The sequence below is a fragment of the Artemia franciscana genome, chromosome 19, assembly GCF_032884065.1.
Source record: "Artemia franciscana chromosome 19, ASM3288406v1, whole genome shotgun sequence".
NCBI lineage: Eukaryota > Metazoa > Arthropoda > Branchiopoda > Anostraca > Artemiidae > Artemia > Artemia franciscana.
Window position 1 is genome coordinate 1,346,589 of NC_088881.1, and position 17,556 is coordinate 1,364,144.

The 17,556-nt window shown below is 33.4% G+C and overlaps 2 protein-coding genes across 2 annotated transcripts in view; one reads left to right on the top strand and one right to left on the bottom strand.

Annotated features, from left to right (window-relative positions):
* Positions 1-214: 214 nt before the first annotated feature.
* Positions 215-12,232, bottom strand: LOC136039149 (rRNA methyltransferase 2, mitochondrial-like). The gene is made up of 3 exons (XM_065722637.1): positions 12,054-12,232; positions 4,103-4,245; positions 215-917 (listed from the first exon to the last, which is right to left on the bottom strand). Exons 1-3 carry the CDS (start codon positions 12,209-12,211, stop codon positions 487-489), a joined length of 732 nt encoding a protein of 243 aa, XP_065578709.1. The 5' UTR covers positions 12,212-12,232; the 3' UTR covers positions 215-486.
* A 4,479-nt stretch (positions 12,233-16,711) lies between these two features.
* LOC136039150 (serine/threonine-protein kinase 17B-like) overlaps positions 16,712-17,556 on the top strand; it is a 53,597-nt gene continuing 52,752 nt past the window's right edge. Inside the window, exon 1 of the mRNA XM_065722638.1 lies at positions 16,712-16,819. The gene's annotated coding sequence lies outside the window, so the exon portion shown is untranslated. The remainder of the gene's footprint in view (positions 16,820-17,556) is intronic.

A 17,556-nucleotide genomic window follows, 5' to 3' on the forward strand; every position in this document is an offset into this window, starting at 1 on the left:
AATTTTATATACAAATAGAATGAAAAAGAAAATAAGGAATTATTACATTTTTCAGACAAGAGAATCACAAATGAATTTTTTTTTACATATTTTTTGTTTGGTTTCAATGCCTTTTGCATCATAGACTGCCTAATTTCCCTTAAAATTACTCAAAACTAAAATCATAGTTGTCATAATAATTTGTCTAATCTCATAAAAACAAAAGTGAAATTAAATAAAAATATGGCCAGAGTTAAAACGTAAGGGGGGAGGGGGAAACTAAGAATCTATGACCCAGCAACTATGTAAACCAGAGCATGTGCAAGGTCAAACGTCTACTCGGGAATAGCATGCAAAACACTTCACTAAAAAACATTTCTGCCAATGCTTCTCTTTAAAATTGGTTATTTGGATATTTGTGGGCCTTACCCAGGAAATAAAGACTTCAATAAACTCTTAAATATCAACTTTGATTGAAATAAGACACCACTCAAAATATAAAAAGCATTAAGTGTTAGATAGTTTAATTTTAAATTTTAAACATAAAAAATAAATTTCTGCTGAATTTTTTCGGCTGCTATCTGGCTTTACATACTTCACTTTATGAAACATATTCACCAATATTTTTTCAAGATCTTTAGTCAAACCCCCATCAAAGATCTTCATCAATAAAGTTCCATTTGGTTTTAAAGCACATTCTGAAAATCGTACAACCTTCCGACATAAATCAATAATGATTTCATGGTCTAAACTGTTCATTCCAGATACTTTAGGCGCCATGTCGCTAACAATTACATCAAATTTGGAGTCTATAGTTTCTAGTATTTGTTTCTGAGTTTCAGGGGATGTAAAATCCGAAAGTGGAAATGATGTTACTCCAACTATTGGATGAAATGGTGACAAATCTACAGCCATCACTTTTCCAACACGTTTTTCCACTGAAAAGAATAAAAAATTGAATTCATAAGCACACACTGATATACTTCTGCGGGAAATCAAGAAAATTAGCAGGAAAAAGGAAATTTCTGCGGGAAATCAAGAAAATCAGCGGGAAAAGGAGGTGGGGAGTGGGGTCTGGCTAAAAAAACTGAGAATTTATTTAGAAGAATTTTTCGAGGGTTCGATGAAAAGAATTCTTTGCCGGGAAGAAAATTTCCGAGAGAGATTTTCCAGGGGATTTTATGTGGGGTGGGGGAGGAAATGGGATTTCCTGGCATGATTTGAAAAATTGGTCAGAAAAAAAACATGATTCTTTAACTTAGAGTAAGGAGGAACATTAAAACTAAAAGAGGAACAGAAATCATTCCATATATGAAGGGGACTATCGCAATTCTTTCAGTAAGACTGTTCAAACACAAAGGCCATTGAATTTGAAAAAGAGGTATTTTTACGTAACTTAAAGACTTTAGCGTAAAGACCGAGGGTTGAGGAAGGGATAGCCTCCTTTATGAACAGGTTATTATCTGTTCATTTTAAGTTTGCTCCTTACTTTCAATTCAAATTTTTTTTTCATTTAATACAAGAGAGAAAGAGAGAGAGAGAGAGAAAGAGAGAGAGAGAGAGAGAGAGAGAGAGAGAGAGAGAGAGAGAGAGAGAGAAATCGGTATCACAGATATCCAAAGAAGAGAGAAACAGCTGCTCATAGATCAAAGAGAATTTGCATAGCAGAAATCTAGTGAGCCAGCACCTGCGATAGAAAACTCCCAGCTAGAAATACCTACTATATACTCCCTCCCAGAAATATATATATATATATATATATATATATATATATATATATATATATATATATATATATATATATATATATATATATATATATATATATGAATGAATGAGTATATTTTATAACCCATCAATAACACAAACGCATAGCAAAGGAGCATTAAAAAAAGAAAAAGAAAGACACATTCAAAAATAGGACGAAATATATACAAAATAAAAACACGAATAAACTAGACTTTTTAAAAAAGTAAACCCCGCCAAGGGTGGCAAACCTCTTTTGACGACACTTTTACATATGAATTAGCCAGCTGTACAATCGGGTCGAGATCTCCGTAATTTTGTTTCAGTATGATGTTACAGGACCATATCGGAACACCCAGAAGAAACTTCGCCTAACGAAAAAATAGCTTTCTAATCTGCTTCTTATCACTTTCATTCAGAATAACTGTGAACAGAGCTTACAAAACATGGGGAAGAACAACAGCTCTATACATTTTCGCGAGGAGCTTTTTTTGTCATATTTGTTTGTAAAGAAGCATAAGCAGCCCAGACTTTCTTTTCAGTTCTAGCCACCAATAGCTTTCTTGTTGAAGATATTGAATCTCCAATAGGTAGACCTAGGTAAATAAGCTCTTGAGACAGGGCAACGAATGCTCCACCAAGATTCACTGAAGTTGAAGCCAGCTCAGACGGGCAATTAAACAGAAGAACTTGGGATTTCCCAGCGTTAAGATTCAAACCAATCTTTCTAAATTCACTCGAAATCACATTAAAACTCTCTTCTAGACTAGACACTGACCGACTCAAGTTTAGCAAGTCATCTGCATAACATAATACTGACGCGTTAGTCGCTTTTACAACACATGAAATCAGTATGCTAATCTGAGCCAGCAGTGTACCATTATTATACACCATCGGTGACGTAATTGCGCCCAGTTTAATACCTATATACACAGGGATATCAACCGGGACGATTGACCCCTCAATTTTCAGGCGAACCTTTAGGCGGCGATACATATAAAACAGCGGACCGACAAAATCAATTGCAACCCCACGCCTAATCAGTTCCAACATCGCCTGTGAATGGATCAATGAACCAAATGCATTAGTAATATCATACGCACTAACAACCAAAATTTCTCCTTTCCCAACAGAATCTACCAATACCAAACAAAGGGATCTCATTGCCTGGAAGCACCCAAACCCCCGCTGGAAACCGAACTGGAAGGAGGGCATCTTAAAAATCCGCTGAACATCATGAATAATCAATAGCTACAAAATTTTGATAATACAATCGACACTGTAATAGGACGATACGAATTACAACTAAAACTTGATTTACCATTTTTTAAAATTAATGTAATTACCCCAATACAAAGATTATCCGGCACAACTCCCGAACAAAATATCATCTGAAATAACAAAGCTAAATGCTCAAATAACGAGGCACTACCCAATTCCAAATGTCGCGCACAAAGCCCATCCGATGATTTTTTCTTCAGTTTTATCACTATATCTTTAATCATACCAGACGAGACAACAACCCTGGCCGTTTTCGGCTTTGTCTGTAAAATACTTTCAATCTCTTTGTCCAATTCAACTTGAGCGTTACTATCAGCGCACTTTAATTGCTCAGAAAAATGACTAACCCACTCAGATACAGGAATAACTCCAGAGCTCGGAACACCAGAAGGACTAGGACGTAGCTTCCATATCAAATTGGGATTTTCAGCGGTTTTATTAGCACTATTAATTTTCACCTCTGCCATGTGCAGACTTCATTCACAGTTGAATTTGCGCTTGCAAAATATACTAACAAAATTCACAGCGCCGGATCTTAGCCTCCCACACTCGTTCCAGGTTCTCAGCCAAAACTTCGAGTCAGAGCACACTTTTTGAAGTAGAGGGTTTGAAGACCAACCGAATTTTTCGGTTTTTTCGGACTTTAGAATTTTTCGGACTCTGCACGTTTCAAAGCATGAACAATCTATGCATAATAGATATTTAATTGAAGACGGATCTCTGGCTCGCTACAACTTGAATTTACCTGGAGGAGGCAAAATGGTACTCTTATCTTATCAAGGATCTCAACACTAACTCGCTGAAACAGCGAGGGATCTGTTTTTTCCCCACATTTTTCGGTTTTGCCATTTACGATCAAGTAGAACATTGGGACCCTGGATAGGAACAGCTACGGAAATGGGGACGTGGTCGCTACAAAAACCTTCAGATATATATATATATATATATATATATATATATATATATATATATATATATATATATATATATATATATATATATATATATATATATTCATTTAGGCATACAATACTTTAAAAGTACACCTGTTACGCTCAAAAGTATTTCAATCACACTTTAGAATATTTTGAAGTACCTTGCTCCCCATTGGCATTTGTTCTTTTTGCAAGTACTTGGGACCATGCTCCAGGAGCAGCTCCACAATCTAAGACCGTCTGTCCAGGGCGAAGAAAACGGTAATGATCGTCCATTTCAATCAGCTTGAATGCACTGCGAGCCCTAAATTTAAAAAAAATGAATTATCTCCCATTTGAAAAAAAATCAAGGGATAGAAGAAACAAAATCATTAAAATAGTAGTGTTTTCCCAGTAATTTTTGGAAAGTCATGTAAAAAAAGAGAAAAATCAAGATGACAATGTATTGTTTAATGTATTGTTAATCTGATCAAAAAATACTTTCCTTCAAACTAGAAACGACGCCTCAACCTTGCCCTGAAATAGTTTCCAGCTGTGACATTGTTCATGTACAATGTTAAAACACTGTTGATCATTCAGTTGAATGATCAACTGAATCATTCAACTGAAATCAGTTGAATGATTATGTTGGCAGTTGATCATTCATTTAATCTTGATACTGAAGAGGATCAAAGGTTAAAACGTGTCACTGCTTTAAGAGCATTATTTTAGATTTTAAAAATTAATATTCTGTTTTCATTTCATGAGTAATATTATTTTTTATTAAAATGTTAATATCTCTAACTATCCTTAGGGATAGTAACATCTATAAAAAAGTTTACATATAGAAACAAACACGTAAATTTACATATAGAACTGAACACCGGTACATCAGTGTTGCAGCAATAGCTGCAATCACAATGCCATGTTACAAATAACTGCAAATAAAAACAAATGCTGCCTTGGATTGATTAAAAAAAAACAAGTTTTTTTAACTGCAAGTAAGGAGCAACATTAAGACTTAAAATGAACAGAAATTATTCTGTATACAAAAGCGGTTGTCCCCTCCTCAACACCTCGCTCTTTACGCTAAATTTTGACTCATTGTCACAACTCTACTTTTAAAACAATAAAAGACTTGTAAACTTAATATAAAAAATATTATTACATATAGAACTGAACACTGGTACATCATGATTGTAGCCATAGCTGCAATCACAATGTCATGTTACAAGTATCTGCAAGTAAAAACAAATGCTGCCTTGGATTGATTAAATAAAAAAAAAATTTGTTTTAACTGCAAGTAAGGAGAAACATTAAAACTTAAAACGAGCAGAAATTATTCCATATAAGAAACGGGTTGTCTCCTCTTCAACACCCCGCTCTTTACGCTAAAGTCTGACTCTTTCTCACAACTCTACTTTTTAAAACAATAAAAACTTTAGCGTAGAGAGCGAGGCGTTGAAGAGAGGACAACCCCTTTCATATATGGGATAATTTCTGTTTGTTTTAAGTTTTAATGTTGCTCCTTACTTGCAGTTAAAAATTTGTTTTTTTTTATTTAATTTCTGGATGTTTTTGAATTAATGCATGTTTTGATTTTGGCTGACCGCACATGAATAATTAAAACGAAATTTGCATATTATTACTTTTTTTTTTGACTAAATTGCTTTCTCATAGTTTTGACTGGACGATTTTGATAAAAAAGGGGTGGGGGAGGAGGCCTAGTTGCCCTCCAGATTTTGGTTACTTAAAAGGGCAACTAGAACTTTTTATTATTTTTTTACAAACATTTTATTAGTAATAAATATACATAACTTATGAATAACTTACGCAGCGAACTTCTATATTTGTATATTTTTATTATATATATGAGGGGGTTTGCCCCCTCGTCAATACCTCACTCTTTAAATTAAAGCTTGAATTTTGTCCCAATTCTTTAAGAATGAACACTGAATCACAAAGGCTGTAAAATAAATAGTTGAAATTACTAAAAATACTTTAACATAAAGAGCAAGGTATTGTGGAGGAGACGAACCCCCTTATATACGTAATAACTTCTATTCGTTTTAGGTCTTAATGCTGCTCCTTATTTCCAGTTGGAAAAACTTTTTTTTCTCATTGCTTTTTATTTTAAATAATGCTAGAAAATTCTGCAGCCCCTTCACGGAAATTCTTTTCCCTCATGATAAATTCCCCCAAGGAAAGATCCACCCACTCAGCCTCCTACCCTTCCCCTTCAACACAAAAAAGTCCCCTTGGAAACATCTGGACATCTCCCAATAACCATTACTATAACCATACAATAACCATATAATAACCATTACAATAACCAATAACCATTACAATAACCATTACTGTATGTAAACAATGGTCAAAGTTTGTAACTTGCAGCCCCTCCCCCAGGGATTACGTCATCCCAACAGAAATAATTATTAGGTTTTTTGACTATGTTGAACAAAATGACTATTTCAAAATTTTGATCTGGTGACTTTCTGGGAAAAAAAATAATATGGGAAGGGCCTAGGTTCCATCCAATTTTTTGGTCACTTAAAAAGGGCACTAGGACTTTTAATTTCCGTTAGAATGAGCCCTTTTGCAACATTCTAGAACCACTGGGTCAATACAATCACCCCTAGGAAAAAAACAAAAAAAAACAAATAAACATGCATCTGTGATATGTCTTCTAGCAAAACATACAAAATTCTGTATTTGTGTAGATAGGAGCTTGAAACTTCTACAGTGGGGTTCCCTGAAATGCTAAATCTGATGGTGTGATTTTTCTGAAGATTCTATGACTTTTAGGGGGTGTTTCCCCCTATTTTCTAAAATGACACAAATTGTCTCAAGCTTGTAACTTTTGATGGGTAAGACTAAACTTGATGAAACTTGTATATTTATGAAAAAAAAAATAGATGGGTAAGGAAAAAAGAAATTAGAGAACAATTTAAGATACTTTGGTTAGATCATAGAAAGATTCAACTGAAATAATGTTGTACAATAATAGCCTTAATTCAAAATATCTTAGATTATTATATTAAATGAAAAAATATCTATAGTATTTTAGCAAGTTCTATTTTTTGACTGCACCTCAAAAAATACCTGAAAATTTTAAAATTTATTTTATTTTAGTTTTTAAGCATTATGTTACAAAATGTAATCTGTATATTGTTTTGTTATTTCTTTGTTATGGTATATAGACAGGAAGCCAGACAGAAAGAAAAAAAAACAAATGAAATTATCAGAACTGAGCAACCAAAATATCTACTGCAACAAAACAGCAGCATAGCAAAAATAGACAAAGAGTGCTAGAAAATGTGAAAAACAGATTTAAAGGGAATAAAAAGGCTGCTATAAGAGACAGGGCTTGAGCACATTAGCATGCACAAGGATATGTGATCCAGATTTAAAGAAACTGAAATATGACAGAGGAAAAAAAGGTATTAAACAGACCAGGGCTATTAACAAGCAAAATTTGGGAGAGTAAACAAAAGATCAAGGGGCATTGTCATAAAGGGGCACTAATCAAGTTGCTAGCAGATTGATTGCAATATTGGATAGAAATAATATTTGAAATGATATAAAAATATGGACAAAAATGGAAGGAAACATGATAATCAGATTATTAGAATAGTTTGATACTGAATATATACAGTAAGAAATTAGGTAGAGTTCTAGTTTAAGGGCTTCTTGCTATCTTAAAAAGTAGTCGAGCTACACAAACAAAAGTTTCAGGAATGTGCCCAGGCCCAAAAAAAAAACCTTGGAAAGACATGTCAAAGCTATGATGTCTATCCTTATTTCTAGGGCTTAAAAGATTGCATTATAACAGGTTTATACCTGAATCCTGATAAAAAATGTTGCTTCAATTTTGATCTTTAATCTTGTTTTAGTTGGCTGTAATTGTGGTAATACAATTCTTGTTATTTCAACATAATTTTAAACTGTATCAATAGTTTTCTTCATAAAATTTTAGGAATAGGCTTAGAGATCTTTAAAATTAGATGAATTCGGGATTGAGCAGAAGTTTGAAGCTAAAAACAACTTATTATGCCTCATCTGAGCAGAATATCAGTTTTGTAAAGTTTTTTGCTTTTATAACACAAAGGTAGTTAAAGCTCAGCATCTTTCAGAGGAAGAAGGAGTAAAATTAGTGCTTCAAAATATCAATATTAGCTTACTATTGGGGCTATTGAGAAGGAAATAAGTTAAAATTAACAACTCTTGCTTCAAAACATGCAGATAAATTGTAGTTGTCACATTTCAAAGGTACTTTCACTACACTTTTCCCCCTGCCCCTTTGCACTAATCAAAAATATATGGATTAAACTAAACTATACAATTTCTATGTCCTTTACTGTTTCTTGATTTCATCAGTTTTGACTCATTTTATGGATGAGCCAGGTGAAACAAGAGTGATGCATGGGAAATATATAGTTTTTACTATATATTTGTATTTATGGAGGGGGGTGGGTAAAGTAGAGTGGATGGGGCTTTAAAAATGCGTTAATTAAAATTTTTCTGCATATTAGTAAGTAGAACTGCTTTCTTAACATGTATTCTTCTCAACACACCCAATTGTAGACTATTACCACAATATTGATAAATTGGTAATTTAAAACATAATTTAGCTAGGATGAAAGAAAATACATAATTTGATGTCTTGTATTAGGCTCTTTCATAGTTAAATAACTGTTTCTGGGGCAAATCCCATTCTGAACCCTTAATGGGGCACCAAAAGGTAAAACAGTCTATAGTTGCAAAACATTTTAAACAAGTTTTTAATAAAACTCTCCAGTGAGAAAAAATTGCCACTTGCAGCTGATGGAGGTGTGGAACAAAGTTAAAAACCAACTTTGTAGAATTTTTTCTATAAAGTTTTTTTTTTTTTAATTTTTAAAAAGAGCCTGAAACCTGTCAAAGCGACATAAAAACAAAACTGATATTATATTTCAAGGTTTTTTTCCTTTTTTAAAATTTTTGCTAAATTGTTTTCAAAGTAACATTTTAACATTAAGACTAAGGAAGATAATAATTACCAATCATGAATCAGCTATAAAAGGCAATTTATTCTCACTAGTCAGTTTGTTTCATTTTTTAGGAAAACACTTTTAAACTTTTGGTGGTAAAAATTCTAGTTTAGTTAATTTTTGCTATCTGGGAAAGGGGTTAAATTAGGAAAATGGAACTTTCAGGGATTGGTCTACATGATAAAGTATGGCCTGGGAAGATATTTGAAGTAGCTACGTTCACTCATTCTCCCTCTAGAGGGCAGTGACCTTTGATGACCTTTAAAAATCTGTGTGTTATGAAAATGAAACCTTGAAAAATTGATTTTCTGCTTAAATGAAGTGCAACAAAACCATTTTCAGCTTCATAACTTTGACAAATCCCACCTTAAGAGGTTTCAAAGATCTGTGAATGCACTTCCTAAATTTAGAAAAAAACCATTGGTATGGCTTAAAATTCTACTCAAATAACAGGATTTGTATTTTCAGAACTAAAACCAGAGAAAAAGAAACTGATAACAGAAAATTAAGGTAAAATTTCAACAGGTATAGATCTGTCAAGCAGGGATGTCATGTATTGGGGGGAGGGGAAGAGATGACACACCCCTCCATTTTTTTGGTTAATTGGTAAAAAAAAAGATGTTGGTAAAATTGTGACAATTCACACCACAATTTTTCTGATACTGCTAAAATTCTTTGTTTGGTTCAATAAAGACCACAAAAATACTTACAAGTTATCTACAGAAATTTTAAACTTGATTGGTAAACACAGCAGTTTTAACAGATGGTGCAACCATTTTCTATTTGGTGAAATAAACAGCATTAAAATAGTGACATGATATATACCAAAACCTGAATCTCAGTTTGTAAATGCAGTGGTTCTACTGATTTGTGCAGTGATTTTAGGCATTGTAGTCAAAATGGACATAGGCCTAGTGCTAATTAGCGTATTTAAAAAAATGTCCATAAAAATAACTACCCAGTTGGTAAAATATCTACCCCCTCAAAAAAAAATATTTTGGCTAGTAACAACCCTATTGTTAAGTAGAAATTTTTTTGAAATGTTAAAGATCAGAATAGGGTCAACATGGAAGCTTGGCAACACCTCCCCAACACCTCCCCAGAGTGTTTTTCAGCCCTAGATTCATTACTGAAAGTTTTGGTAAAATTCTAGGTAATTCTTGCTATCTTGGAAAGGGGTTGGGTTAGGAAAATGAAACTTTCAGGGATTGGTCTATAGGCTAAAGTATATCCCGGGAAGGTATTTTCAAGTACCCATCTCCTCTCCTTCTCCCTCTAGAGGGTCCTGAAATTTGCCTATATGACAGGCCTATACCTATTGAAATTTTGACAAAACAACATTTTACCTTAATTTTATATACTAGTTGCTTTTTCTCTGCCTTTAGTTCTGAAAATCAAATTCCTGGTATTTGAGTAGATTTTTGAGCCATATCAATGTTTTTTTTTCAAAATTTAGGAAATGTATTTGCATATCTTTAAAACCTTATCAAATGGAATTGAGCAAAGTTATGAAGCTGAAAACAATTTTGTTGTACTTCAATTAAACAGAAGATCTATTTTGCAAGGTTTCATTTAGTAAAATTCTAGTTAATTGACTTCTTGCTATCTTGGAAAGGGTTTAGGTTAGGAAAATGAAACTTTCAGGGATGGGTCTACAAGCTAAAGTATGTCACAGGAAGGTATTTTCAAGTACCCACCTCTACTCCTTCTTCCTCTAGAGGGCCCTGAAATTTGCCTATATGACAGGTCTCTACCTATTGAAATTTTGACAAAACAACATTTTAGGCTACCTTATTTTTCAGTTACTAATTGCTTTTTCTCTGCCTTTAGTACTGAAAGTGCAATTCCTGTTATCTGAGTAGAATTTTGAGCCATATCAATGTTGTTTTTTTTTCAAAATTTAAGAAATGTATTTGCATATCTTTAAAACCTTATAAAATGGAATTGAGCAAAGTTATGAAGCTGAAAACAATTTTGTTGTACTTCAATTAAGCAGAAGATCTATTTTGGAAGGTTTCATCTTTAGAACACACATATTTTTAAAGGTCAGGGCCCTCTAGAGGGAGAAGGAGTGGAGGTAGTTGCTTCAAAATACCTTCCCAGGATATACTTTAGTCATAGATTCATCCCTGAAAGTTTCATTTTCCTAACCTAAACCATTTCTGAGATAGCAAGAAGTCAATTAACTAGAATCTTACCTTTCACTTTTAAAACACACATATTTTTAAAGGCCATCAAAGGTCAGAGCCCTCTAGAGGGAGAAGGAGTGAAGATAGTTGCTTCAGATACCTTCCTGGGACATACTTTAGTGTATAGATTCATCCCTGAAAGTTTCATTTTCCTAACCTAAACTCTTTCTGAGATAGCAAGAAGTCAATTAACTAGATTTTTACCAACTTTTCATTTTCCTAAACTAGCCCCTTTCCAAGATAGTGAAAAGTAGCTTGAATAGAATTTTACTATACCCCAAATTTACATACAAATGGGAGGGGGGAGTAAATGTATTATAGTTTGAATTGTTGATTTACCAATAAAGTGAACATACCACTTGATGCCTTTTAAATGCTCCTTAGGAATATAATAATTGCTTCAATTGCAAATTCAAATTTAAGCACTTTTTGAGCTTTTAAAAATGAAAAAATTACAATTAAAGTATGATCTAGGCCTAATGGTTGTTTTCCAGAAAATACTACTATGTATTCTCAGCTCTGTTTTCTTGGTTGTTTTTGAAAAAATAATAAGCTACTGCATTTACTCAGTGCCAAAATTAATTATAGGCTAGTTAGGTTAGGTCAAAAAGTACTTAATTTTGAATTTGCAATAGAAGAAATTATTATATTAGGACCATAAGAAAATATATCAAGTGGTATGTGTGTTTTATTAGTGAGTCAATAATATGAACTGTGATACATTTACTGGGGGTAAGGTGCATTTCTGATGCAAAAGAAAAACAAATTTGGACTCAGGACGCAATTCTGACTCTACAAATAAGTTTATTTCTTAGCTATATGTATAGTCCATTAATATAAACATTACTCAGTATTCCTTATATCAAGACATATCCTACAAAATGGTCCTTCTCCTCCAAATTACCCAAACAAACCTGTAATTTTCTATTTTAGCCAACTTGACATATTCGTCAGTGTTCTGCCTTATAAGCCATTCTTGGGACGATTTTTTCTTCCCTTTGAGGTTTTTTAGCTTCTGATGGCAACATATGGAATATGAAAGCTGCCTGACATTCTTTGCATGTTTAAACATTTTAAATACTCAGCTAGTAATTGGTTTGAGCGTTGCAAACATTAAGCTATAATGTAGCTAACTATTTCTCGACTAAAACTGCTCCACAAGAGACAATTTGATACTATCCAAAGAGAAGTTTAAAAATTTGCCAATCATGTAGCTCATCGATGCTCGCACGTCTCAGGCTGGAAAAACCCTGTTTTATCATTGGAGTCGTAATTGGACTCTTTGTCGTATTCCCACATCATGGCAGTGTCAAACATAGTCACAGTTCTGATATACCAAATTTAACACCAGTTCAGTCAAATGCTCCTCTCTTCTGTGGTCAAAATTTCAACAGGGTGAAATCAGTGTACCGGTACCATATGCAAGACAAGATACATTTATAACTGAAAAATACCCATTACAAGCCCAAATGGACCGATTTCGCACTTCAGCGTCAATAAATAAAAAAGAACACAAAACAAACAACAATGAAAAAACTATAAAATGGCCGATGTCAGAGACGTTGAAATGTCAAACAATATTAACCCACAAAATTAACCCAATGAAAACTCGTAAAATTAAAAAGATAATGTAATAATTAAAATTGAAACAATATAGTTTTGCGACCAAAAATTAGAAAGCTAATAATTTGCAAATGGAAATTAAAATTATAAAGTAAAAAGGAGTAAGGGGGGGGGCTGAAAATATTTACCGCTTGAGCATGTCATATGTAACATTTTATTGCTCCATAGTCTTATTTTTCTGAAAAATATAAGAAGAAATTTGTTTTAAATTGTTAAACAATCAATTTTTCAAAAATAAGAACACAATATTTTAAAATTTATCAAGACTTATTCGTTTTATTAATAAAAACAATTTACTGCAAGCTATTTCAACGCTTTTTATACAAAAATAATATAGGAAGCTATACAAACAAAGGAAAGTCTATTCGAAGATTTAAAACATTTATTGATTTTGATATGATTGCCCGTTACATTATATTCATTGTAAATTTTTCCGATCGATTTCTTTTATTTTACCTAGATTTTTTCTAGACTTTTCTGTTTTGCCTCAAATTTCCAAGAATTTTTAAAAATAATAAAATTAAGAAGAAACATAATTTTCACCATACCCAACAATTCACTGTAATTGCAATGTACCATACCCAACAATTCATTGAAAAACAACTTGAAATCTACTTTAGAGTTTATTGACTTCTATATTTTCAAGCTCGTTATTTCTTAAATTTTCATTCATTAATACGCCTTGACAAAGTTTTATCCAACAATTCTGTATCCACTGTTCCATTAACACCGTTAGCTGACATCAGTGTGGCAAAAAACATCTTGTATTACAGATAGCTGCAGTGCTAATTATGCATCATTGTCGTAACTTATCTAGCTGGACACTGACCAACATTCAAGCAAAAAACTAATGTCGATCAACCAGTGCAAATACCAACCCCCTGGTTCCCACTGCTGCGTCAATCCCGACACGATTTTTTTCTGGTGGAACAGAAGCACGACAGAATCGGATGGAGGTTCACAAAGAAACGCAAACTTTTGCGTCGCTGTGACAAACTCTAGAAGAATTCAAATTTAGCCAAAATAAGTTTTTCAATCAACTCCTTGACTTTGTTTATAATTTTTTCAAACAGTTCGTGGTAACGAACTGTAGTAAGGAGCGACCCGGCTCAATAGCGACCAAAAATCTAAAAAATGCGGTTTTGATATCAATAGCTACATCAAAAGAATCGTATTTTAATGCTGATTTTAAATATATAAGTTTAATCAAGTTTAGTTTTACCCACCAAAAGTTACGAGCCTGAGAAAAATTTGCCTTATTTTAAAAAATAGGGAGAAACAACCCCTAAAAGTCGTAGAATCTCAACGAAAATCCCACCATCAAATTCAGCGTATCAGAGAACCCTATTGTAGAAGTTTCAAGCTCCTATCTACAAAAATGTGGAATTTCGTATTTTTTGCCAGAAGACAAATCACGGTTGCGTGTTTATTTGTTTGTTTTTTTGTTGTTTTTTTTTTGTTTTTCTTTCCAGGGGTCATCGTATCGACCAAGTGGTCCTAGAATGTCGCAAGAGGACTCATTCTAACGGAAATGAAAATTTCTAGTTCCCTTTTTAAGTGACCAAAAAAATTGGAGGGCACCTAGGCCCCCTCCCACGCTCATTTTTCTCCAAAGTCAACGGATCAAAATTTTGAGATAGCCATTTTGTTCCGCATAGTCAAAAATCATAATAACTATGTCTTATGGAATGAATTATTCCCCCACAGTCCCTGGAGGAGGGGCTACAAGTTACAAGCTTCGGCCAGTGTTTACATATAATAATGGTTACTGGGAAGTATACAGCGTTTTTAGGGGATTTTTTTGGGGTTTTGGGGGTGGGGTTGAGGGGAGGGAGCTATGTGGGAGGATCTTTCCTTGGAGAAATTTTCTACACCATCAGTAGAAAATCACATGTTCTACTCATAAATGGTTTTTGAAGTTTAGCCATTTCTACTCACTCTCTCAACTAGCTACTTACAGTGAAAAGGTAGAAAGCCAACTTTCTGCCTCTGATAACAAGCATCAAAAATGTTCACGTCATTCTCTTTCAAACGAAGAGCAACATTCCTAATCTTCTGCTAAAAATCACATGTTGAAAAGGGGGATGAGCCCATTTCCTACCTCAAAACCGTTATTGAATGAATCATTACTTTCCTTCTCCCATGGGGGAACCTAACCTAACCTGAAAAGGGCGCAGGATTTTCTAAAATTACTATGAAAAAAAACAATGAAAAAATAAACATGGAAAAGTTTTTATTCAATTGAAAGTAAGGAGTAGTATTGAAACGTTAAAACGAACAGAGATTATTACGCATATGAAGGGTTCTAAAAATATTTTAGCATAAAGAGCGAGGTCTTTAGGAGCAGATAAATACCTCGCTCTTTATGCAATAGTATTTTTAGTAATTTCAACTATTTATTCTACGGCCTTTCGGATTCAGTGGTCATTCTTAAAGAATTGGGACAAAACTTACGATTTAGTGCAAAGAGCGAGGTATTAACGAGGGTACAAACCCCCTCATATACATAATAAAAATTTAAGAATATTAAAGTTTGTTATGTAAGCTAATTCTTAAGTTACGTATATTTTTTACTAATAAAAACATTCGTTAAAAATTAAAATTTATAGTTGCCTTTTTATGTAACTGAAAAATTGCAGGGCAATTAGGATTTCCCCACCCCTTATTTCTCAAAATCGTCAGATCAAAACTAAGTGAAAGCCATTTAGCCAAAAAAGGAATTGATATGCAAATTTCATTTTGATAATTTATGTGTGGAGAGCCAAAATCAAACATGCATTAATTCAAAAATGTTCAGGAATTACATAAAAAAATAGTTTTCTTAGCTGAAAGTAAGGAGCGACATTAAAACTTAAAACGAACAGAAACTACTCCGTATATGAAATGGGTTGTCCCCTCCGCAATCCCTTGCTCTTTACGCTAAAGTTTGACTCTTTTCCACAATTCTGCTTTTACAAACAAATAAAAACTTTAGCGTGAAGAGCAAGGGATTGCGGAGGGGACAACCCATTTCATATACGGAATAATTTCTGTTCATTTTAAGTTTTAATGTCGCTCCTTACTTTCAGTTAAAAAAACTAGTTTTTTTTATGTAAAGATTTTAAATCAGAACACCGCTCGTGATTTGTTGTATGAGTTAAAATTATTCAACGCATCCGACATCCCAGTAAAACGGATGGCTTTGCGTCGTTTGTAGCACAATTTGTGTCATTTGTCGCATGCCGCAGGATTTCACGCAAAATTTTAGCAGTCGGAACAAGTGGTAAGGTACAGCCTTTTGAAATTAGTAGAATTTTGTTCTTTGAACAGCGTTTTTCCCATCTGTAAGATTAATCTGGCAGAAAAGGGAGAGACATTGTGTTAATCGTCCCTTATTTGGAGTAAATTAGGGCTGAAGGTAAAGGGTTTAGTGTTAGACCCTTATATTCTAAACCGGCGATGCTGATTTCTGTCTGAACATCCTTCAGCTAGAAAGTGCAATCGGTGAATAGGGAAAATAGGGCTCTAGCAATTTTTTGTTTTAGTGTTTTATTTCTGGTATTACAATTAAAATAATAAAATCAAGGAAAAGCATACGTCCTTTCGTAAATTTTGGAGTTTCTTATCAACAGGTGTGGTCATTTCGTGGCATAGCAATTAATTTTTGGCTAAGCATTTTTCAGGAATGTCCTTTTTAAATATTCTTTTTAAGGATTTCCTTTCAGTCTTCAAAGAAAATCCTATGCGCCTGATGCAAGGATAAATTCATAGTCTAAACTGTGAATTCAACATTTACTTTTGAAAAGATGGTTGTGAATTTCAATTTTTGATTTTGACCAGTCGTGAGCTGTGTTTAAAAACTTTGTTGTTCCACAGGTTGCGATTCGTCAATCTTTTTCTAAGAATCCTGTTTGATAGCGGAAAACGCAATTGTTTATTTCCCTGTTATCTTAAAGTCCACTGCTTACATATTTTATTCTTTGAAGAAATAGAAGACTATTAAAAACACACCCACAGCAGTAATGAGAACTTTTGAAATATGGAATAGGTAGCAGTGGACCTGATAAACATTTTAATGGTGAGATATGTGCCTTTGATCATGAAAGTTTTTCCAACGAAGAGGAAAAATAACTAATAAGTTTATAGGTTGTAATTGTATCCCCATTCAATGAGGCCAGATAAAGATACAAGCTGTAGGACTATCAACAGGAACATCCTTAGCCTTGTTTCCAGGCCACCTAAATCCAACAACACAGGTTGTGTGGACTATTGCTTTGTGTGTCATGTTCAACAAAGACAAATGTCTTCTCAGGACCCATATCCAACCATGCCATTCAAAAAATTGTGTGTTACAATTTGGGAACCTATGTCTTACATGCTTAGAACCTGTAAGAATAAAATGTGTAACATTCTAGTTAATTGACTTCTTGCTATCTCAGAAAGGGTTTAGGTTAGGAAAATGGAACTTTCAGGGATAGTTATACAGGCCAAAGTATGTCCTGGGAAGGTATTTTAAAATACCCACCTCCACTCCTTCTCCTTCTAGAGGGCCCTGAAATTTGCCTACATGACAGGTCTATGTCTATTGAAATTTTGACAAAACAACATTTTACATTAATTTTCAGTTATTAGTTGCTTTTTCTCTGCCTTTGGTTCTGAAAATACAATTCTTGTTAATTTAGTAGAATTTTGAGCCATATTAATGTTTATTTTCAAAATTTAGGAAATATATTTGCATATCTTTGAAACCTTATAAAATGGAATTGAGCAAAGTTATGAAGCTGAAAACAATTTTGTTGTAATTCAATTGAGCAG